The following is a 26,184-nucleotide window of genomic DNA, read 5'->3' as shown; positions in this document are numbered from 1 at the left end:
GTCTGGTATTGCCAGATATAAATAAAAAGGAGTATATATAAATATAATGCGGGCGTAAGATGAGTGATATTAGAAACATATGATCGTAAAAAAACAAAGATAGGGTAGCGTGGATATGAAAGCTTAAGTAATACCTTAAGGGCGTAGTCGATAATAAACTAGCCAATCAGAGTGAGTGGTACTGTAAGATATAGAACTAACTGTATAAGATAAAAAAAAATAATAAACCCAGAGGTGACGGAACTAGGGGGTGCTGCGTTATGGAGAGTAATGTGTGCCCGGAAATGGTCTGCAGTTAATTGGTTGTTACCATGCGCCAGTGATGTTGGAATACAGCAAGATGAAACTATTTGTGTAATGCATGAATAAAGTGCGGGGTTTGTCGGGTAATAACAAGATTATAACAACCGAAATCAGGCAAAATATGTCATATAAATAAATACATAATAATATACTATGTAATATAATAAACCGTATATATAATGGGTGAAATAATCAATATAATCAAGATGCTGGAGAAATATTCCTAAGCCTATGAGAGAAAACGGACAGAACAACGGAATAAGTGTGTTCACTATAAAAAGTAATAATAAAAACACAGTCTTAAGAGTAAACAAGCATAGCATAAATAAAAACATATAGTCTTAAAAGTATGAATCTTAATTAGAAACCAGATAAACAATATCAAAATTATAATTCAAATGATTTGAAAGTCACAATAATATATATGAATAAAATTTAACCTTCTCTCATAGGCATATTTCACCCATTAGGCCTATATATACGGTTTAATTTATTATATATTATACTATATTATTATGTAGTTATTTATATGACATATTTAACAACATCAACCTAAGTCATATCACTCTTACGGGGATAGAGCTTTTAGTATTGCTGCTCCACGTCTTTGGAACGCTTTGCCTTGCTCCGTCCATGGAGGTATGCTCCGTCAAACATATTAGATCTCTAAATCTAAATCCTTGAAATTGCATCTCTTCACCGAGGCGTATAGAGAACATTGATGTTCCTCTGTTAAATTTATATTCTTTACAAAGAAAAAAAAAACCTGATACCACTTTCCCCGTCGACGCAATGTTGCTTTTTTTGCAGTGCACGGTAGTGGAGCCCTGGGCTTATCCTGGGGTGGAAGGTGCTGATGCTCAACATACTGCCTTTGAGTATCTGCGCATACTTATATGGGGAGCAACACTGCCTCGATGGGATAATTGGTATACGGATTCTGCGTGAAATTCTTCTGGGAATTTATATGGATTTTGTTTATTTTGTGGTGTAATTGACACTGCGCCTTGAGCACCATTGGCGCTTTATAAATCTTCATTATCATTCTTATTAATCTTATTATTATTATTATTATTAATTTTGATATTATTATTATTATTATTATTATTATTATTATTATTATTATTATTATTACATTTTTGCCTGATCTTGGTTGTTATAATCTTGTTATTATCTTGGTTTATTATTTTTTTAAATCTTATACAGTAGTTCTATATCTTACAATACCACTCAATCTGATTGGCTAGTTTATTATTATTAACTACGCCCTTAAGGTTGTTTAAGCTTTCATATCCACGCTACCCTACCTTTGTTTTATTACGATCCTATGTTTCTAATATCACTCATCTTACGTCCGCATTATATTTATATATACTCGTATTTATTTATGATATCTGTACGTATACCCAGGGAACAGTGTAATTTCACTGTTCTCTGGTATACCTGATGAAGGGTGATGCCCGAAAACGTTCGTGTACTCAACCATCCCTATGTATTATTTATATTATTTAATAAAAATGTGTTTCTATTCTGAACATGTAAATAACTTACCAATTATAGTTGATGGGGTTGTGTATAATTTTTCCAAGCTCTTAATATATTCATGAGGATGATCTACAAATGCATATTGAACCTCAAGACGACCGTCAGTGCGGCTTGCTTCACCTTTGTACACAAGTTGCATTCTTGATTCGGAAGACCGAAAAAAGTGCGGTAACCTAATGTGATCGTTGTCGCAATAGCCACGCAAGAGATGTCTTTTTCCGTTGGATGGTGTGTCTCTGACATTCAACCGTAATTTGCATTGGTCGCGCTCTGTGGCATCTGGCGAGAAAATGTCCAGTTCAAGTATACCAATAACAACATGTTTGTGTGATGGCGCTATAAACCTGAAAACACAATCAGTCTCATCGCCGGAGAATTCCTGAACGAGTCTGCCTTCACTTGGTTGCTTCTTGAAGTTAATTACCTTCTCGCATGACTTGGCCGACGTGCTGTAACAAAGCATTGTCAATCAGTAAAAACCATAAATATAAAACTGGCTCAGAGAAAGAGTACGGAAATTATAAGATTATGAAGAGAATGTAAGTTTTAAAGTCAGGCTCCGGAGGAAAACAATTTTTTGATATGTTGTAGAACTGATTTTTCTAAGACAGAAAAAAGTTGTTTGACGAAAAACTGGGGAACGGTGAATGAGATACAGATTTTTTAATATTTAAAAACTGGGGGAAAAGGGGCATAACTGCCCATTTTTACACCTTATTCTCCCAGTTTTTAAATATTAAAAAAATCTGTATCTCATTCACCGTTCCCCAGTTTTTCGTCAAACAACTTTTTTCTGTCTTAGAAAAATCAGTTCTACAACATATCAAAAATTTTTTTTTTCTCCTGAGCCTGACTTTAACGTCAGGGCTATCTGTAAACCACCACGGAGATTTTTTTTTTCCCTTCAAAGTCATCTCTAACCAAAGACAGTTCTTTCACCGGGTCTTTCCCGCGTGACAATCCATGGAGTCTATCCCGAATGGAATTAAATTTATGTTAACTAACCGGGCACACGATGCCTTGTGGAGGCCCGTAGCGTGACTTGGTGGGAGGTTCGTTTCAGTGGGAAGTGGACCCTTTGGAAACCATTATACAATAACGTAATATTGTTAGCTGAGAAAGGTTAAGAAATGCCGACTTGAAATACTTCCAGCTTGTATGATCTCCGTTACTCCGGAGAACATTATCTACGAATATCAATTTTTCGTTTTTAAGTTTTTAAATGCGGACCTTCTTCAGTTTTTGGACGGTTCGTCGTAACCCCCACGCTACGGGCCTGGAAAACCGTTACGTGCGCCTCGTCGCGTTACGTTATCCATGGAATCGCGTCGGCGACGAAGGTCTAACAATATGAGACGTACCACACACGTGCGTGGAATTGCGTACGCCGAATTAGGACCGTCGCCCGGGGTGATTTTAAATGCCTGTTTATACAGTACTTGTAACGATAACGATAAAAACCTAAAAATCAATTGTTCATATAGAAAATAAAAGAAATAACCGGAGTTTTTACATTTGGACGATTCGATAACGATTTATCATGTACACAAAATATTTTGACAACTCATTTGAAGTGACGTCATAATCATGGAAAAACGATAAAATTATTGTTACTACTACGATTTTTTTCGTTTTTCAATGATTATGACGTCATTTCAATTGGTTTGTGAAATTATTTTTTATTGTATACACGATAAGTCGTTATCAAATCGTCCTCATGTAAAAACTCTTATTTCTTTTATTTTCAATATGGAAAATTGCTTTTTAGCTTTTTATCGTTATCGTTGCAAGTGTAGAGAGCAAACTAAATTCCCCTGAGAGCAAAACATACTTTATTACAAGGTTAACAATTACACGCAATCGCCCAACCCTATCGATTATCAAAGCTGACTAGTAAACCTCCTGGCAATTCGTGTAAGAAATTTAGGTCAAATTTGTCAACGAGACCGGTAGCAAACTTCGTTTAAGTTGTTTACGGATCAGATTTTACAAAAATAATTATTAAAATTGACCCATTTTGTTTTTCGCGTTTTTATTTACCTTTTATGTCAAGAATTGAAATTTGTTTAGTACTAAAAAAAGTAGGCCTATTTGCTACTAATAATGTACTTCTGAATTTTTCAAATTTCTTTTATCTCAATATATTAATAGTGCGTGTATGCCAGAATCATTAAAAAAAATATTATTTAAGATAGGAACTAATGTTAAAGAATCACTCCAGTGAGACATCTTCCCACATCGGGGGAAAACACAAATTTGAGGTGAAAATGCTATATATTTTTAAGGCTGTTATTAGATTCTAACTTCGGTCGATTAAATAATCGAATTTCAAATCCCTAAATTGTCATAGATTCCGGGGGTTCCTCATTGACCACACTGTACTCTCCTACAAACATATTGTTAAAATTAATTAATAACATGTTGTGCTTGAGTTACAGGCCCGTAGGCAGGATTTTCGATGGGGAGGTGCGTTTTGCAACCGAAGTGGACCTTCCATGGTTGGGGCTGAGGTTAGACAATTTATGATTATGGCACTTCAAAGTGGCCGGAAATGGCACTCTCAGACAAACTTTAATTATGATTTTTTTTTCTCCATTTCTTTTATAATTTTAGGGGGCTCTCCCACTTGAATCCACCACTGTGAAATTATATTTTTTCATGTCCTTTACATCTGTAGGCCTACAATCACTTGAGTTGATAATTTCCAACAGATTTCGTAGCACATTATTAAAAATCAACGGTAGAAGAGCGGGCAAAAAATGTAATGCATAGGCCTACTATAGCATTTGGCGATAATTAGGAACGATTTTAGAGAAATAGTAGGTTTTAAAAAGTGGACTTTTTGAAATTTGGTGGTCCAGGGGCAGAGCCCTGGAGAGGGTTTGTGAGAAAAGAGACAAAGTAGCATTTTGAGGGTCTTACATAATAGATGAATATTAATTTTATATTAATATTTCATTTAAATTTTCATTAATTTGGGTGTTTTTGGGACCTGAAAAAGTAACGTTATTATGTTCTGTACATCTGCAGGCCTATAGATAACATTCTTCATATTATATAGATCAATCTGCAATCACCGGAGGCAATCAATTTCTAACTAATTTCATACCACATTATTAAAAATCAACGGTTAGATAAGATGGCAAATATATAATGCAATGCATGCTATAGCCTTTTGTGATAATTAGGAAAGATTTTGTGAAATCATAGGTTTTAAAATGTCGATATTTTGGAATGGGGGGGGGGGTGCGTCCGCACCCTCTGCATCCCCCTGCCTACGGGTCTGTTACTAGGCCTATTGTTTGAGATAAAATCTGCAAGTAATACATTTAATTGCTAATTTTTTAAATATTATTTAATATTTTCTCCTCCGTCTGGATGTTTTTGGCAAAATTATTTGCTAAAATAAGAAAACAAAATTTTATTTTTATTTTTTCCCTAGTGATTTAAGCCCTCAATAGTTTAAGTTTAGGATGTTCCGTCTTGTCGTTTCGTCAAATGTAATGCATTTTTTGTGCCCCATGAGGATGTAGTCAACAACCTGTTACATTACTTGACATTTATTCAAGTGAATTGCAACAAAAAATATGTGGGCTATTTTTAAAGTATAGGCCGAGAGTTCGATAATTTTGCATAAATGCATGGGAAAAAAGACGCCGAGGAATCAGGATGGTGTGATCTTACAGGTGGTATTCCTCCTTCAGTGGCAAATTGGGCTCGCCCCCGCCACCGTCACTGGCAGCAACCAAAAATCATTACCAAATGTGTAATCGGATTAAAAATAAAACTCTCTGTGGACATATCACTCTGGAACCCCCTACAAAATAGGTAAGAAACCTCCCCAAACCTTCCTCTCTCGACAGGTTCGTCTCCTGTTTCTGAATCCGCCATTGGGCATGAATGTTGTTGATGAGCATAATGATTAGCTGCATAAACAAGGGTATGTAACCCTTTGGCTTATAACACCTCCATGCTTATTTACATCATTCAAAAGCCATGACCTTTTATCAACTTACAACTCTTTAAACATTACAGTTCTTTGTTCTACCATACCATCTGTATAACCACTTTAATTCCGACTGTCACCTTTCCATAATCCTCACATTTCCGTTACCGTTTTTTTTTTTTTGATAGACGTATCAACCACTGTCACGTCTGTACTTCATTGGTAATTTATTTAAAGTATCTCATATAAGAAGCTAATCATTGAAAGGTTAGAATAATGAAAACAGCTGCTTGTCTGGCAAACATTGTGTTTGGGTTTTGTTCTTTGACATTGGTTTTGTGACTTCACCTTCATTATTCGCTACAATTAATAAAGTACAGTATTCCTGGTGATGAAACAAAATACCCAACAATTCTTATAGTACTACAGTAACTACACACCTATATACAGTATACTTTTGTTAGAGAGTTCTTTATTATTTACAAAAGCATCATTTTAAATTTTAATTACCATCATTGGTTCGATAAGTTACATTATCATTATCTATTAACATTTCAATGATATCTGACGTACTTACAAGAGAACTAAGCAAGGGTTGCCGGTTCGTTCTTTTTTGTCTACTATTAGTTAAGCATACGCACCCCCACCCAGGCCCGTATTCAGCTTTTTGAATGGGGGGGAGGGGTGCGTTTTGCGAGCGCAGCGAGCAACCAGGCTGGGGCCAGGGGGCCGGCGAGGGCCCCCGGTCGGGGTCCAGGGGCCGAAGACCCCAGAAAAATTTGCTTTCTTACGTCCTAGTAGACTAATTTGAAGGCATTTTATCATGTTAATCTCTATATGTCTGTGAACACAGCGATAGGGCCTATCAAAAAATTACCAGTGGAGGACATGGAGCAACAAGCAAATTGTTTCTCAAATGAAAAATACTACTGTATAAATTCGTAACCATTACGAATAAAAATTCAAAATCAATTCTGCTTTTAAATGAATAATAGCAAAGTTTGATATAAAGAGTGGATTAAAAGCGACTGTAAACATTTTTATTCTTGGCATCGACAGAAAACATATACAGAGGTACAGTTTATAAGCATAATTATACTGTATGTATACGCTATCTATCCATTGAACCCGTGACGGGGTATACTGTATAAAAGGATCATCATGATTCGAGTAACGTTGTACGTTTTAATAGCAACATCACTTACATTTTTTTATAAGAGCACATTTTATAAGAAGAATGAGGCTGTCGAAATTGCGGGAAAATTAAGAACAAAATAAGAATAAATTAAGGCTAAGATAAAATGCCTTACCAGTACCTTATTTGCAGTTTGTGTACACTGACAGTACAGTACTATAATACAGTACAGAATACACTGCTGTAGAATAATAATGTATGTTTAAAAAGTATGTTAAAATAAGAACAAAATATGAATACTTTGAGCCTGAAATCGGCACAAAAAATATAAGAACACTGAGCCTGGACAAAATTGTACTGGTTCTCTTATAAAAAAAAGGTGTACTTGCCTAAGTTGTTTATGCAATTAACTAATACAAGGCGCTTGTTTATCATGTTACACCACCTCGATTCGTCCAGAGATGCACTGATTATTCTCTATGATTAATTTAAAATGAAAATTAGTATTCTTATTGTAACTCATTTGTACATTCATACAATCTTAATACTGTACTGTTATGTGATTCATTTTATAATGATTCTGGGAACAAGGTCACATTTTTTTTTGTTATAATATTGTGGACGTTTTTCGATTGGGGGGGGGGGGGGGGGCGGGTGCGTACGCACCTTTAAATTAATGGTAGTTAGGCGTATTCCATATCCAAGTCCATTGATAACTTACCACAAACCTTCATGACGTTCTAACACGTGGGCAAGCATATTCATTTGTACAATGGAGCCATAAAAAATAAGACTATGGTTGTGTACAAGCTTGCCTTAGTTATGTGTCTTTTTTTCCAATTCAAATCTTTATCTATTCTCGAAATGGCAAACTTTACAGCATAAATATGCAATTTATAAACACACAATATTAAATTTACAAAGGATTTGTTCGATCATGAAACAGTTAATATTCCAAAAATAATTTTAGAATGAATTCCAAGTATTAGTTAAAGTGTGTAAAAAAGAATAAAAACTCTTTAAAAAGTTATTAAAATTTGGTTTTAAAAAAGTGTTTTAAAGGACCAAACTTTTGGCTGAACAAAACAGGGAAACAACGGCGCATATTTAATCAAAGTAGTGAAGGGTCAAAACGGTATACGTAATCATGTATAACCATATCCCTCTCCTTACACATCGGGACCCGTCACTAGAACTATACTATAAGTTGAAATTGCTTCACAATTATTAATATTTATGCGACTTGAAATGTTCGTATAATTATGAATATGTCCAACAAGCGATAACTATAACACATGGTGTTAATCATGCAGGATTAGGCAGTGATCTTGGAGACGTTATAAAAGTACAATACAACTTATCAAAGAGTTAATAGGGTGGTCAAGGACTTCTATAGCTTTAGTGCGTGTTCCAAAACTGGTGTGTGATACCGCACGAATCAATCGAAAACATGCTGAACCTATAAACGTTGATTATTCTACACCATTATTAAATGAGAGTCATTTAAATTAATGTATGGTAAGAGTCTAAATATTAAAGTAAACACAATTTGTATATATTTCATAAAATGAGTAAAAATCATTAAGTAGGCCAAAAAAAAAATTGATTATAGCTTGGAAATTTTCAGGGGGGAGGGGCCAGATTCTTTTTTTGCTGGCCTAGGCCTAGCCTGTCTAGGCGGTAGGCCTAGCTAGGACCTACTATGTAGGCTTCTTACTTAGGCCTAGAGATTTCAAAAACTGCATTGGTGCCAAGCCAAATCTTTGACAAAGGCCATAACAGACACTAAATTTTACACAAAAGATTTTTTAATACGCATTGGGGATCCGTAGGCTAACTGCCTAGAGGTTTCTAATTTATGTTAACGACATTCATTTGGTTAGTAATGTACTTAAAACGGTGTCTTTCGCTGATGATACGACTTTTTTCCTATCAGGAGATAATATTGATCAACTGTTAACTAATATAAACCATGAACTTGTAAAGGTATCTGATTGGCTCAGCATTAACAAACTATTGCCTTAACCTATTATTTGTCTACATATTACCGTACATTATTATTACCATACTTAAAACATTGTTTATTATCTAAAAAGAACCAAATAAAAAACATGTACGCCTACTATACTACCGATATTATTATTATTATTATTATTATTATTATTATTATTATTATTATTATTATTATTATTATTATTACTTTATATATATTATATGTGAGGAATCAATTTCTTTTCTGCAGGTAGCTTCAGCCTATTGCTAGGTCAAAGGATGGTCTAAGGTAGTAAGCCAATTACTACGCAACTTATGTGCAGGAAAAAATACACTTGTAATGTTGGTGGCGCACTACACATCTTGTTTCAGAGTTCCTATCTCTACTTGTTTCCTGTGCTGAAGATGAAAAATACGATCGTTTTTCGTCTATTCTCGGCATTTTCATCACTTTTTTTTACAAAAAAAATAAATAAATAGGCGGCTAGAAAATCAGGGTCGGGCGGTGACGCTAAGCAAGTACTGTATTTTTTGGCCTAATCTGAAATTTATATTCAATTATGCCCTTTCATTAATAGTAACAGGTCTATTGTCATTTCTGCGCCTTAAATAATAAGGGTTAGGTATAGTCCAGGCCTAAGGATAATGTGGTACAGTACTACCATTGAGCAGATGGTACTACTACTACCACAACCATGGCACAACTACCATGAACAAGTCAAAGCATGGGATATTACTTATCTTCATGGAAACCAAACCAATAGTAATTTTACACCTTCGCACATTTATTGAGTTCAACTACCTGTTAACTAATCACGAACTAATTATACGTCCATGTACTCCATGGTCAAAACATACGTTCTAAGTACAGTCAGGGCCAATGAGAGCGACGACCCTGAACTCCGGGGTTGAATAAATGCTGGACACGCAACTGCTGTGTAGGGGCAGCCTGTGAATCCCCTGCCTGGTCGATATAAAAGGTGAGTTGTGGATAGCCAGTCTGAGAATTTTGTCACCAGTGGCCCAGGCCTCTTACAGGGGGTCAGGCCCAGTGGTCGAGTTGCATAGTGTAGGTGAGGGTCTAGAATTAGCGAAAGCTCGTAAAAAAATAAAAAATAAAAATACAGTTTTGTTCTCATTTTATATATAGTTCTATTATTACGAACATTAAATCATATTTGCTGATCAAAATGTAAAATCTGGGATACAGTACCATGATGTTCTATATTGTTAGTGTTCAATGGACAATCCAAACTTTTTTAACACGGAACAGGACGTTCTAAACACATTAAAAGGATGTTGACGCCTGTTCCCTGTATCTATTATAAGACCTTATATGTTTTTCTAAACCCTTATTATCCACTTAAAACTTATTTGAAGCATTATTATATAACATAGATCGATTATCAATAATGCTATCTAAATCCCTTAAGGTACTTACCAAGGTCATGGATCATATTACAACTCCGAGTGCTCAAGCATGGATTAAGGATATTGTTACTTATAGCATTATATTAATAGAACTGATAGCCTCATCATGTCATGACTTTCTGGCATAGTGAAGTATCGGAAACCAGAGAATTTTACCTTTGTAAAGTCATCAAGGCGACATGGGAAAAACTTATCATGGAAAATGCAATTCAATTCCTTTATGCGTTATAAATAGGCCTATCCGTACATATCCCTACATGCATACAGTACGGTATGATTTGTTTCGACATACAACATGAAAATAATAAAAGACTACAACGACGAACGATGATGACGAATTTATTGACGATTATTTTTTTTTTATAAGAACCAGTAAAATTTTGCCCAGGCTCAGTGTTCTTATTTTTTGGCCGATTTCAGGCTCAAAATGTTCTTAATTTGTTCTTATTTTACACACTTTTCAAACATAGAAAATTATTATTGTACAGCAAAAAAAAATTGCCCCAGAAAAAAGGCCTGGTAAAAATGGCCCCAAATGACAGTACACCTGATTATAGGGGGTATTACATAGTCACACCTACATTACTGCACATAAGGTACAGATATTTTTTGGTTTTTCAGAAACCTCATTTGACATTTTACCTCATCCTCAATTTGTTCTTAATTTTTAAGCAATTTCAGCCTCAGTGTTCTTATAAAATGTGTTTTTATAAAAAAAAAAAAGTGTACCGTATTTATTCGAATAAACTCCCCTCCATCTCATTTGGAATGAACGCCTCCCTCAAAAACGCACCGGGCGGGGCGTTTATTTTTTCATCGCATAAACACACCCATAAGTGACTGTGGACAAAACATTAAATGACCAAGAACATCATTCTCAACACATTCTATTAATGTTCTACTCCAGCAGAATTACATTTTTTTCTAACCTGGTTGGGATCATTAAGTCTCTGTGCTGTAGTTCCTCATTTACAGTGAAATTAAGGGGCGTTTATTTTATATACGTATCAATTTTACATCAAAATAAATAAACGCCTTCCCCGAATAAACGCCCCACTATAAAAACCCTTCTCAACAATAAACGCCCCGGGGGTGTTTATTCAAATAAATACGGTATTAGAAGCACGGTCGCTAATGACATAATGACGATTTCATTAATTCATAAAGGTTTATTAATTTCTCTTTCCTTTTGTCGGAACTCACAGAGATAAACAGAATCTATTAAATTTTCTTATCTACAGTATCATTGTTCTTTTATTTTAAAAAAAAAAGCCAACACATACAATAACTTGTTTCTCGTATATTAGTTTCATAGCTGGCGAAAGTTTTATCAATCCAAAGCGTAAAATGTTTCCCACTTGAATAACCTAGGTTAATAAGTTTAAATAAACTCTCGTGGCCAATGGCAAAGAGAAATATAATATCACATTCTCGACGTTCCATTGATGACCTCGTTCGACGGGACGGGAGCTTGTCGAATGGGTGGATTCCTCTCAAAACACCGCTTCAAAAGTAAAATATCTAATGCCTTGAATTTAGATTTACATTTACGTAGTCACATAGATATTAAATACCTTATTAATAAATAATATATGTACCTCTGTTGTAACTTAATAATATAGTTATCTGTTTTGTCGTCTGTACAAAAATTAACGACAGTGTTTTAATAGGGTCTAAATGTCTGTTATAAGCAATATCAATGAAAACAAAAATCCAATTCTTATTTGAATTGCTTAACTTTGAACATATGTTAATAGCTTTCCAATTAAAAAACGAACAAAAATAATATTTTCCTCGTCAATTAAAAAACACGCATAAATTTTGATTGAAATGTTAGACCTTAAATAGGCCTATAAGTATTTCACTGTTTTGGGATTTCTACCGATACTATTCTCATGAAGACGATTGAAACAACACAACCAAAACGTCGAGATTTTCTCAACCAACAACAACAGTTCTTTTTGAGAACTATCTACGTAGTGTACCACAAGCATATATTATTACTTCGCCATGCAAACGTTCAAACAAATGTTTATAGACCCGTAATATATTTGGTTGGTACACAATTAAAGGATTTTTATATTGATGTTATTTTTTTCATATTTGTTTCTGCTCGTTAAATGGAATGGAAGCTGACATTTTTTGTCTTTTAATTTTTATGAGCAATTGAACAATGGTTATTTCATTTTAGTTAGAGGTTTCCCAACATTTTTTTTGTCACGTGCAGTGGGTCTTTTATTGATGAACCAGTATTTTTATAATATTGATTTTTAAAAATACTGTACTGTACTTGAACGTAACCTTCCTGTGAAGGAACGGAAGAAACTACAGTACAGTATTCTATTATCCTTATCTTTTCATACGGCTCAATCAAGGGTAACATGAAACTGCGATAATGGGAACACATGTTGGACAGAACATGTGTAATTGTAAGTGGGTGTAACATTTCTTCCAAAGGCCAAGCAGACTGGCACAGTTACTGGTCAGGTCAATAAAATTTAACAACATGGGGTTTCGTAAATCATGGGTAGATAGATGAGTAAGCTGTTCAATATAGTTAGTAAACCACACAAAGGAATAATATTTTCTAACTTGAATTGTTTAAGAAATATATCTATTTCTTTATGTCATCACTTTAAAAAAAATTATGTTTATCAAGTAGGCCATTCATACCAAACACATGAGTCATGAGAAATATGCCTTCTGTCTGTAAAAAAATACTCACAATACGAAAATTACGTAAGGGATGGAAATAACGAATAAAGTGTAATTTTTTAAAAATATTGATGTCACGAAATGTAGTCACGAATTCATATATTTTCATAATATCATTATAGAACAACATTAACATTCAAAAGATGAGTTTTACGCTTGCCAGATGTAGTAAGTCCAAGCAAAGCTAGTACTACTAGTACAAGCTAGTACTACTAGTAGTAGTACTATAGACAACGAGTGTTGGGTGCCAGGTTGCTACACTAACAGTTTAAATATCACCTCCCTGAGTGAACACATCAATTTGAGGTATTTTATGAACTCTATAAACATGTACTATAGTGGGCCTTTTGGGAGTTTCAACCCAAAAGCTTTAAAAAAATATATAAGCACCCAAGTTTGAAGTTTGTTGAAGAAAATACTTACCTCGAAATAAGCAACACCAGCAGGAATATAGGAAGCATGATGGATTAGTAACACATCCAAGAAGGACAGATGGCTTCTGTTCCGAATTGAGAGTGAAACGGGAATGGAATGGGATGGGATGGAAGTGGATTGTTCCATTTACCAGCGGAGTCGACCAATACAATTAAACGGATCACCAAGCGTGTCACTGATTTATTCAAGGAGGTACAGTACCTCATTGGGGATATCAATGGTATATCTGGTACCTATCCAAGTCCAACCTAGCGCTGTCTAAATCTAACTACTTTTATAGTCCTACATTTTAACAAATCTGTAAAAATAGATTGAGAAAACATTAACAGTTAGGTTTCCAAAAATACGTTATAATGAGGAATAGCATCAAAAGTACCTTCTACATCAAGAGAACACGCAAAACACTAAAACCCTGGTTTATAATGCCTAATTATTTTTATTACATCATGCCTAATTATTTTTATTACATCATGAACCGTAGTCTAGTTAGCGACCGCTATAGCCAATACATTGGTGATCTTATTCGATACCAAGTATACCTGTACACTTTTTTTTTTTTATAAGAACACATTTTATAAGAACACTGAGGCTGAATTTGCATAAAAATTAAGAACAAAATAAGAACAAATTGAGGCTGAGGTAAAATGTCAAATGAGATTTTTATTTTAAAAAACTAGAAAAACAAATATCTGTACCCTATGTTTAGGTGCGACTATGCAAAACAGAGGCCTACGATAGGTGTACTTTTTCCAGGGCCACTTTTACCTACATTCCAGTACAGTGTATAAGTGTACAATAATAATTTGTATGTTTGAAAACTGTGTAAAAATCAGAACAAAATATATTTTGAGCTTGAAATCGGCCAAAAATCAAGAACACTGAGTCTGAGCAAAATTTTAGTGGTTTTTGAAAAAAAGTGTATATCCAGTGGCGGATCCAGAAATTCGAAATTGACGGGGGGAGCCAGGGGACTTTGACAGATGGAGAGTCTACACGATCTCAGCCCCACCATGGTTGGGGCTGAGATAAGAAAATGTTTGATTATGGCACCTCTAAATGGCCTGAAATGGCACTCTCAGACCTAATTTTATTTATAACTTTGAAAAATTAAGGGGGTCTGGGGGTAGTCGAGTCGGCTTTTCCCCTTCCTGAAGTCGCGACTGATAACCCATTATTTGGATGCACCGGTACCGCACCAAATACAATGGACCTACTGTATTTAAATTAATTGTTCATTACAGAATGTTTATCAGACAGGCTGATTTTTTTTAACCAATGTTGTCTGCAACGAAACATCTAAGGTTGCTGATAAAGGCGATAATGACCGATATTCGAACAATTCTTCCACAATATTCAATTGTTTCACGGCTTGCATGAACTTAATTCACCCAGTCAATTTATTTAAACTATTTGTATTGTGGTACTTTTCTAGTTCACAAGACTAATAATAAATAAGAATAGGCCACAAACCTATTTTCACACAACTAGAAGTAGGCCTATTATGGTAACCATAACTGTGGAACTTATGCCAACTTGGCAAATATGACATGCAGATTCATATGTATATCTTCATAACTATAGGCTTAGTCTAATGCAAGCTACTGAGTAACGTAGGCTTATGTAACTAAATGTCAGAAGTACGAGTTACAATAATGTTTTAAAGACAGGCTTCGAAAGAAAAATTGTTGATATGGAGGGGTGGATTCAGAGATTCCGAAAGGGGGTGGGGGAGCAAAGGCAGGGCCGATCGAAATAATACTACCCTTTTAAAGACAACCAAAAATAACATCTAAATCCGCCACTGATTTTCTAGTGACACAAAAATGGTTTTTGACGGGGGGGGGGGGGGGAAAAATCGGAAACGGTTAGGTACTAATTTTTGAATTGGGGAAAGGGACGTTCCACCCGTTTTCCACCTTTCCCCCCAATGTTTAAATATTCAAAAATCTGTATCTCATTAACTGTTTCCGAGCTGTTCGTCAAACACCATATTTGTGTCTTTATCAGTTGTACAACATATTTTCCCCTCCTTTAATAGAAGGAATGGAAAAAATAAAATAAATCGAGACGAATGAGGGTAACGTCAGTATGTAACAAAGACGTATGTTAAAGACATTTGACTGATGTATTTGATATAAACTACGGTACCTAGCGCTTTTCAATTTGGGCTCAGCAAATTTTCAAATAAGATAAGATTATATTAATAAATATATTAATTAAGTAGGCATATCTTGTTGATTGTATACTTGGGACTAGCCTAATTTTTGTTTGCAACAGGTTCCGTAAATGTAGACATTCAAAATACCCTTTTAACGGCATAAGCAGAATAAAAAGATATCATTGTGACCACAGGAAGGTTTTTAAAGAATACTGATCACGCGAACGGTTAAGATAACCTTCGGTAAAACTTTAATAGGAGTAACTGTGACACTTGGCGATTTTCCCTAGACAATTAAAAAAGTAGTAAATATAGTTTAATGATTTTTACAGTGGTACGGTGATCATCGAATGTTCTATTTACGATTTTAACCTTCACTCATTTGCCTTTACTGCTTTAATAACGTTCTAGAAATAGATTGTATACCGTACTACTTCACGCAATAGTAAAATCGATTGAATAAAACTTTTGAAATCCCTAAATTGTCAAGATTGTCGGGGGCTTCGCCCACTGGAAAATATTCGAAATATTTTTCCCACTCAGGGTTGGGTGGGAGGGGGGACCTCGGATCACCTGTTGTGCAAATTCTGGAACCACCCAGAAGACTTAGCAGTGGCAGTAGTACAGGGTTAGCGAAAGAGGCACTCCCTCTCTGGCAGTAAAATAATTTATATCCGGAGCTAAATAAGTGAACACGATGAATCATCTCCCTTAGACCACAGTATCATCTCGCTCTCCTGGATAGATACTGTTAGCGGGGGATAGATACCCACAGGTGAGCAAATTTTGGAGAAAAAATAGGCCTATGGCACCTCTATGCTTGGAAATAATAGCTGGCGGCGGATCCAGAATTTTTCAAACGGGGGGGGGGGGGGGAAGATGTGGGCAAAACATTAGTATATAGTTGGTATATAGCGCTTATTTCAATACATAATGTTGATAGGCATTGAAATTTATAAAATTTAGTGGCAAAGTGGGTGGGACACATACTAGAGTCACCCCTTGGTCGACCCAACGGAGAAGAGAGGCGCAAGGTGGATCTATCCCTGCCGTCGGAGGTACTTTGCCTTACCATTTGCATGATTTCCCCTGTCGTCGTGGCAGTAGTACAGGGTTAGCGAAAGAGGCACTCCCTCTCTGGCAGTAAAATAATTTATATCCGGAGCTAAATAAGTGAACACGATGAATCATTTCCCTTAGACCACAGTATCATCTCGCTCTCCTGGATAGATACTGTTAGCGGGGGATAGATACCCACAGGTGAGCAAATTTTGGAGAAAAAATAGGCCTATGGCACCTCTATGCTTGGAAATAATAGCTGGCAACTTGAATCTTGAACGTTGAAGAAGAGGAATATGCACTGGCCTGTACGAGGATTTATATTGGGTGGGTGCGAATTTGTAGAGAGTGGACCAAAATGGCTGGAGAAGAGGGGACGCCTAGGGCCCCGGGAGGGGGTCTAACTAGGGGAGGGGTATAACTAGGGGTCTAGGAGCGGTTCTCCCTCGCACTCAGACATTTTTTATACCGTAATTTGAGGTCTTATAAAGATGCAATATCATTGGCGGATCCAGTTATTCAAAATGGAGGGGATGGGGGCAGGGAGGGATACTTTCAGATGGAGGGTCTAGACCAGCGTTCCGCAAATATGGGCCGCGGGCCGCATTATTTTTTTCCCCACAATCAGCAAACACCACTTTCGCGACTCGCCAGAAAAAGTGTCAAGCATCATGCATTATTTATGTTATCAGTTCACCGGAATGACCTTAAATAGTGCCCTCTATAATTTCTGCCGAAATGTATGGGGGAAAATAATGCCTCCGTGCCCCTTTGGACTGTCGCGCCCATGAGAGCCCATCAGCGTTACGTCACTGAACAAGAAATGATTGGCACCAGAATGAACAAGTGTGAAAGGGACACTACAAAGTAAATATAATTACAACATATACTTGTTGACTTCTAAATTAGATGCATATTTATTTCTAAGATCGCTCCAATGTACTGTTTTAAACAGTATGATTCCTCGATGCAGAGAACCATTGCTTATAGAAAGTTCTTAAACCGGACACATACAGTATAGTCTTGAAGTCCTTGGTTAAACGGTCGCACTTAGGACCGTTCTATAGCCGCCCAGGTTTAGAGCTATGTCTAATACGTAATTGAGACGATGTAAGAGTGTCTTCCACCATTGCCGGACAGGTAATTAGAAAGGACGCACGTATACCATCCTTGATCACTGTAACTTAGGTTATTAATGCGCAACGTAAAGTCAGTGATACCGTCTCCTATTATTCGTACACGTTTGTCGACTAGAGAAATTTGTTCCAGGTATCCCTTTGGCGTTTCCCACGTGACGAAAGCATCAATTGATGCTGCCGTTATGTTACACGGCAGTTCTATCGTGCTGTTGATCTTGGACACTAGGGCAGTATCGTCTTCTGTTGGATGCAATTGTGTTTCAGGTTCTTTGTCTGAAATTTAGAGAGAAAAACTAATGATTAAAGAGTAAAACTTTACAGGATATGGCCTTTAATTTGTTGATCGTTATTATTATCAACATCGTCACCATCATAATCATCATCATAATCATTATCATTATCATTATCATAATCATTATCATAATCATTATCATAATCATTATCATAATCATTATCATAATCATTATCATAATCATTATCATAATCATTATCATAATCATTATCATAATCATTATCATAATCATAATCATAATCATAATCATTATCATAATCATCATAATCATCATCATCATCATCATCATCATCATCATCATCCATCATCCATCATCCATCATCATCATCCATCATCATCATCATTATTATTATTATTATTATTATTATTATTAAATATCTTTTAGCATCACCATTATCATTATCATCATCGCTATCGTTTTCTTTACCGTCATCGTCATCGTCAACATCATTCTCATCATTAAAAATGGAAGATAGTTTACCTATCAGTTAGAGATATAAAAGACTAAATACATTCATATTTTAAGCATTATGAAGTGGTGTTAGGCTTTGGATGGAAAAAAAAAACATGGGGAGGCCTATAAAGCTCATCGATAACATGTCAGAAAATGTTAACTTTAAAACACTGAAATTTATTGAAATGAATATTTCGACTACTCCTGTAGGCCCTAGTCTTTGTCAACGACACAACAAGAAAAGCGTTGAAGATGTGTATAAGAGACAGGCCTAGGGCCCCGGGAGGGGGTCTAACTAGGGGAGGGGTATAACTAGGGGTCTAGGAGCGGTTCTCCCTCGCACTCAGACATTTTTTATACCGTAATTTGAGGTCTTATAAAGATGCAATATCATTGGCGGATCCAGTTATTCAAAATGGAGGGGATGGGGTGTCATATTTTATATTTCTGTTCCATATTGTTATCCATATATAATGCTTTATTTTACCTATTTATAACTTTCCATTTCCTGCTTATATCCTATTTCTTGTTTGTTTAGAAGCCATCCCCTCACAGGCAGCATATCGTGGGAACAGCCATTATAATCTGCTTTCTCATTTCTTATTGTTTATCTATACTTAGCATTGTCTTTGCTAGTAAGCACTCTTACTTAAGATAACAACTCAGCTCTCTAGTTAATTCTTATTTACTATTTTTGTTTATTTCGCATTAAGTTTTAGTAAATTATTACACCGTAATTTTTATAGGATTTACCAATTATACTTACGACGGCTTATGTCGTCACAGAAATTCATGGTTCCATTCACTCCGGCTCGCGTTCCTTCTATTTCGTTTCCATAAATATCAACACACCAAAATTCGGGAGATTCTTCGAAGTTATGTAGTCGTCCATAATACATGCCAGTTTTCGGCTCACACATTAAAACAGGAAGTAGGCCTCTTCTGTCTCTGCCTCCAAGCGATGTGGGTGCATCAATAAGGCTGTCGAAGTATATAATCTGTTTTTGTTGCAAACTGTTGACCTGGCGTATATCCGCGATGAAATCTTCTGTAGTCGCTGGATCATCCAAAAAAAAATTCAGTTGCGACTCCATACCACGTATTTCGTCTTTGGAGCACTGACTGAGTGTTTCTGAAAAAAGAATGACAATCACAATTACATTTTCCATATTTTCATACATCTACTTTACAAGTATATGCTCATAACTGAAAAACTTTTAGAATTGACAAATGAGTGCTTTGAAATTATATTAACAATATCCAATTATATTGATTCTTACTACAATCTGGTAGCATTCGTCCTGTTGGTTGGCCATTCATGTCGTCAACACACACTCGCCTGCAAGTTAATGTAAATCTAGATTTTATACAAAATGGTCTAATAATAATAACAACAATAGGTCTAATAATAATAATATAAATAATAATAGCTCTCAGCTCTCCCTGACGGGGGAGGGGGGGGGGCAGGCTCGGGATTTATCAATCTCAGCTTAGCAAATGTCTTAAGTCAAAAAAGTTAAGATATCCCTAATATATATCTTTAAAGCTAATTTATTACACCTTTAGCAAAATCTTGGCTTAAAAATTGTCTTGGATGGCGCTTCCGTACAATTGACTTCCTAATTTTAAGCAATTTTTAAGCTAAGTAATATTGATAAATTTGACTTAAGCAAAAAAAGGGACTTAAGACGAATTTAAGCTGATTTTTAGTTTGATAAATATGAATCCCCCCCCCCGCTGGCGCTACCCCTGCGTGCGATTTAATGCCGATACAGATTAATACTTGCAATTGCCACATCATGCTACCAGGTACCCATTTATACTCTTGGGCAGTGGCGGCGCCAGCGAAGGGGGGGGGGGAGGGGCTTAAGCACAACCATCGGTTTGGTCAAGCTCTCCCCCCTCCCATCTGCTAAAGCTCGTCGGGCAGTCGGACCAAAAGAAAACAAAAAATAGGCCTAGTTTTCCCATCGCAGTCATTTCCGGCCATCTAAAAGTTTTCCCATCGCAGTCATTTCCGGCCATCTAAAAGTTCCAATTTTTAAAAAAAATCTTGTTATGGGAGGAGTGTGGGGGGGGGGGCATCCTCCTCCCATACCCTTCGGCCCACAGATAACACAGCGCACTATATAGATACACCCATAAATACTTATCCTCTCCCAGTATTCTAGAGCCTCCATTGCTCTTGGGTAGAAATAGGCAAACGTGCCCAAGGACACAAGCAAAGCGACGAGCGTCTTGAACTCCTGATTTTACGATCACAAGTCCAACACCTTACACTCTGTGCACACGCTCCTACTCCTGCCCTAGTTTCTAGTGATTTTAATATAGTGCTGTTGAATTGGCCAGTGTACCATTGTTATTACTTTTTTTAAAGTGTCCTCGATGTTCATTTCATTTATTTCGCCAAAAGCGTTAGGCAGACCTAACAAATAGTAATAGTTCAAATTTTTTTATTCCAACTGTAGCTTTGTTGCTTGATTTCAAATTCCAAGCTTCTGATGATTATTTGCTTATTTTTAACTTGGAGTCTCTTCTTTCCTTCTTTGATTTAGTAACTTTTAATCTTTATTGCCAAAACATTTATTGTCCTTACAACTTACCCTATTGACGTGATATTTTGTATTATGGCAAAATTTCCGTTGGAGTCGCACTCTGGTGGGATATCAAGAATCTGGAAAGCCTCCGGACTGGCTGTTAAATTCATTCTTCTAATATTCTTATAGATCCATTGTCGTTTGGCCTCACATCTACAAGATAATAAACCTTTGCGGAGTGTCAATAAAACTTAACAAATGCGGGTTTTACAAACACACGTACGTATTGTCCCACAGACGCACGTGGTCGCGTATGTTTTAACCAAAGATCTTATAAACACAAGATAGCGTTCTCCGCGATTTACGCGTGAAAATTCTGTAATAAGGCATGAAAAGCGCCCTCTTGCTAAATTGGAAACTTTTGACCCTTAACCGCTCTGACCATAGCGTACGCCGCGCGACTTTACAGTTACGCGTAATAGAAGCGTTCAATTTACAGCCCTCTCTTTAGCGAACACCCTATCTCAGATCCATGGCAACGACTAGGGCGCCCTCTCCCAAAACTGATTACTTTTCTGTGCCAAATCGACGCTTCTATTTTTTACGCGTAAATCGCGGAGAACGCTATCTTGTGTTTATAAGATCTTTTGTTTTATTATATCTCTATGATTTTAACACACTGCCATCTTGTGGGACCTTAGCAACAATATCCAAGGGGAGGGGCCTAATAGCAGAAAGGTCCATTGCCAGTTGTACATTTGAATATCGATGGTCTACAAAAGAAATATCACGTGTTCCTTACATTAGGCCTATGGCTCTGATCTGAAATACATCACACCAACGTAATCACTACTCTAGCCTGGTGATATCTTTTATTTGTTACCTAAATGAACCGACTAAACTGTCATTGTTGTTATTATCGCTAATTTATTTGTATAATCCCGTCGTAGGCATCATGCCCGTAGCCAATATATATATACTGTCTCCAAACAAATATTGTTTTACCTTCCGTTGTTTGTTCCAAATGAAGAAACGATCTCAACTCGCATGCGTTCCATATTTATGGAAGAATTTATATCTAAGAATGAGAAAATAAAATAAAAATTCAACTGAAAAGAAGTGTATACAATGTCCATAATTAGTAGATTAGTCAATCAACTTATTAATCAACCAACCAATCAATTAATCAATAAATCAACCAATCAGTCAATAAGCAATAAATACTCAAGCATCCAATCAAATCAGTAAATAAGCAATTAGTCAGTCATTAAGTCAGTCAGCCAATCAAACAATCAATCAATCAATCAATCAATCAATCAATCAATCAATCGATCAACCAACCTACCAACCAACCAACCAATCAATCAATCAATCAATCAATCAATCAATCAATCAATCAATCAATCAATCGACTAAACAATGCTCCTTTCCATAAAACGAAATGCCCTTGAACCTAAAAAAAAGATCATACCTCCTCTCGTAAAACATTCGCATAGTATGCAAGCCCCTTTGTGTTTATATCCGTATGCGCACACCTTATCGCAAGTTGTTATGTTACATTGAGGTCTGGTACTGTAGTAGTAGTCGTCGTCTGTGAATGATGTATCAACGCTATAGACTAAAAAACATTAAAACATAAAATGTATCCCATGAAATGTATAAAACTAGTTAAAGAAATGATAACTACAGATTTTAAGTTACTTTATTCTAACTGATTGGATGCCTTATTTTACGGTACTATATATATTTTGAACTTTACTCACATTCGGCCTTAGATGGAGGCGATGTCAAAAAGTAATCGCTAGATGATTTTACTAGGTTACATCTGTATGAGCCTTGATCCTTTTCAGTTGCGTTGTATATACTAAGGCCAATCGTAAGCTGCCCGTCGACTCTCGACCACGTGTCAACAGAGTATTTATCCTCGAATAATATTGTCGGTACGGGTACCCCATCTTTAGTCCAGAAGTAATATATATCGGAGGAACTAGGGTACCGGTAATTCTCAAAGGTAGAATAAATACCAAACTCGTCATTGAGTTCAAATGAAAAGTCATACATGTCATCCATATAACTCGGACCAGGATCACCTAGAGAACAATAACAACAACAAAAATGCGACATGATGGTTTAACATGGGTGGGATTTCAGGCACCTATTTGCATCGTTATACAACAATAACAAGATAATTAGGCCTCAAATAGTAGAACCCATATTAAGGGGATACCTTCGGAACCACAAAAAGTTCCATTAATATTAGGTTCTACTCTAATAAGAGTTAACCGTAGTTTTAAAAGAACGGTAAATTCCCTCATTTTGTGACCAAAAAGGTGTCCTTTTAATAGGGGTGTCCCCTTAATAGGGGTGACACAAATAGGGGGTTCTACTGTATGTCAATATTAAGTCAACACCTACTTCGCCTTGTATACTGCGTGCAATCAGGAACTGGTTGTCTGATAGACCGTCTGCTCCCTTCGATTTCAGCGCCGAATATATCGACACACCAACAATTTCCCGTTCCGTAGTTACATTGCAATGCCTGGAAATCGCCATATGCGTTACATCTTGGGACAAATATTTCAGTTTTTGTAAAGGTATTTTCACGCTCATCTTTGTTCAATAAATTCCATATGGCACCAACATCGTTTGCGTTAGGACCACTAAGAAGAGCTTTCACCTGTTTAGAAGATTTCTTGTAACCAGCTTTTCGAAGCGCCTTTGACAATCCCATCGTTCTGTCGTAAACGCAGTTTTTATAAGTGTCTAATTACAAAATAAGTAACATTTTCTAAGCAACTGTTTGATGGGTTGAGATAAGCTAATTAATAAACTAAATTAATTATGATTAATAACATTCTTATAAAGATGGACTCTCCCACCATATAGGCCTACTTGTTCACATTAATTACTCATAACTCACCACAACCATTCATTTCTTTTCCATTCGGTTTCCCAGTTACTTGGTCCACGCAGAAATAACTGTATAACACGAGGACGATAAGCAAATTAAACTAGGTCTAATACATAAATTACATATGTTGTGTGTTAATGTGTTGTGTGAGTCGAATGGCCGAGCGGTTAGCAGGGACGCCGCAAGCTATAGCCATAATTATCGGAGCTGGTTCGAACGGCACGCTCGCCTATGGTTCTGGTGGTAGAACAAGTCTTCACGGATAAGGACTAAAAAGAACCCTCCTTCGAGATGAGTAGGGGGGTATCCCGGTGTACTGAACAGACAGCCCCTGTAGTGGACGACGAGAGTTGCTGGTACCGGGTTACCTGGTAGCACAGACACGAAGGGACCCTTAGGGGGCGAAGAAAGTTATTGATCGAGTTTCTAGTCCACATATCAAGCGCCCTGAGCATCTTACATTAAATGGATATGTGTGCTATATAAAACTACACTATTATTATTATTATTAATATCGGCCTATTACAAAAACCTATTTTGGAGACTTCAATGGAAATATTGGACTAATAATAATCGGTAGTAAATAATAAAGATATACAAGATAAGGCATCTCGATGATATTCAAATTATTTTTTAAACGTCATCCTCATTAATCCGCCGATCTCCAATAGGAATCGGGGCTAGGAATGACGCTGAGTGACTGGCGTCGTATGAGCCTGTTTCCACTAGGCGAATTTATTCGCGCGATCGAAAGCGTCGGTTCATGCGCATGTGCATTCAGATTCCTATCGGAGTTTTTGCGAAGCGAAAATATGCGCAACCAATGACAACTCAGGAAGCGAACCGACGCTTTGATTCGCGCGAATAAATTCGCCTGTGGAAAATAGGCTTAAACTAGATGTGTATCACCTATTTATTGTCACTGAAGCTGACACCCATCGCAAATGGGTACCGATACCGATGTTCTGATACACCGATGTTCTGATACATTCTGGTATTGTATTTTAATAAAATTGTAAAAACGCTCTAAAAATCTAATGTAGGTATTTTCTGTTAGGATTCTGATTCACTTGTTATGTATTCTTATTATTAATATCATTTTCGTTAATACTACAGCTTCGTACTTTCTATACCATTCAAATGCTAAACAACTTAATTGCTTAATAACATACCCTGCTAAATGATTTTCTTGTATCATTGTATAGAATTCAGAATAACACTCAGGTATCCACGGATATGGTGGTGAGGGATTTTCAAGTTCCCACTCTTCCAGCGTCTCGTTAATGGCCCGACGTCTTGCATCTGGACAGGTCTCATTCAGTAGGCCTAAATCACTCTGGATTGCGCAAGAACATATCTGACACCCATTTTCATCGACAGCATAGTTACCAGATTTACAGAACAGCGTGCAGAAGAAGACAAAACAAGTCGGTAATCTGACATAGTTGGTTGTGCTTGGGAGGTTAGTTGGTGATGGTTCAGTTGGTAAAGGATATTCTATAAAATAATGTCATTGAGTTGGATCAGAAATATAACTAATAATTAATTATGTTCTGGGAACATTGCACCCAATGAAGAATTATACAAGTGTTACTCTTTTGCATATCCTCCATTTCCGTCATGCAAAAATGATAGTAAAATGTGCATAGTTTAGATCCAAAAATGAAATAGCAAGAAAGTGTGATTTAAATGCAAGCTAATAATATGATATTATAACATAGGTTAAGGTTGGGCTATTCTCCTAGGACGAAGGATATCTTTATAACCTCTGTAAAATGTAAATGACTTTAAAGATATATTAATCAAAAGACAGGAAAATACCTAAAAAATAAAATAATACAAATTGAATAGCTCCTTTAAAACAATCAAATCTTTATTAGCTTCCACCAAGAAACAGATTTAAAAAAACTGGTTTTTACTAATTTACAGACATTTTACTACAAAAATTCTTAAGTTGGCTGGTAATCAATTAAAGGATTTGCAGTGAAATGTCTGTAAATCGGTGAAAATATTTTTTTTGAACTGTTTTATTTGACATTTTGAGGTATTTTCCAGTCTTTTGATTATATAGTACATATTTTAAAGTGAATTCTTACCACATGCTGGTGGAGCGAGGTTTGTAATGTTACCGG

General features: G+C 36.2%; 2 protein-coding genes across 27 annotated transcripts in view; both read right to left on the bottom strand.

The window, feature by feature from the left end:
* LOC117100267 (cysteine-rich motor neuron 1 protein-like) overlaps positions 1 to 13,625 on the bottom strand; it is a 33,763-nt gene extending 20,138 nt beyond the window's left edge. For all 26 annotated transcript variants that reach the window (XM_033239881.1, XM_033239882.1, XM_033239895.1 and 23 more), the window contains exons 1-2: positions 13,491 to 13,625; positions 1,855 to 2,297 (exon numbers count right to left, since the gene is read on the bottom strand). In XM_033239881.1, coding sequence (XP_033095772.1) covers positions 1,855 to 2,297; positions 13,491 to 13,528 — 481 coding nt within the window. In that variant the 5' untranslated portion in view covers positions 13,529 to 13,625. The remainder of the gene's footprint in view (positions 1 to 1,854; positions 2,298 to 13,490) is intronic.
* Positions 13,626 to 17,726: 4,101 nt separating this feature from the next.
* LOC117100291 lies at positions 17,727 to 26,178 on the bottom strand. The gene is made up of 11 exons (XM_033239941.1): positions 26,149 to 26,178; positions 25,225 to 25,549; positions 24,062 to 24,120; positions 23,557 to 23,904; positions 22,905 to 23,231; positions 22,613 to 22,759; positions 22,147 to 22,219; positions 21,208 to 21,354; positions 19,885 to 19,943; positions 19,371 to 19,736; positions 17,727 to 18,131 (listed from the first exon to the last, which is right to left on the bottom strand). The coding sequence occupies exons 2-11, from the start codon at positions 25,248 to 25,250 to the stop codon at positions 17,809 to 17,811; spliced, it is 1,875 nt and encodes a 624-aa protein (XP_033095832.1). The 5' UTR covers positions 25,251 to 25,549; positions 26,149 to 26,178; the 3' UTR covers positions 17,727 to 17,808.
* Between the last annotated feature and the right edge of the window lie 6 nt (positions 26,179 to 26,184).

The sequence above is a fragment of the Anneissia japonica genome, unplaced genomic scaffold (genome assembly GCF_011630105.1).
Source record: "Anneissia japonica isolate Jap-2015-1 unplaced genomic scaffold, ASM1163010v1 scaffold287986_len575832_cov185, whole genome shotgun sequence".
In the NCBI taxonomy this organism is placed as follows: Eukaryota; Metazoa; Echinodermata; class Crinoidea; order Comatulida; family Comatulidae; genus Anneissia; species Anneissia japonica.
Note: the sequence above shows the minus strand (reverse complement) of the source record. Positions and strands in the feature narration are given on the sequence as shown.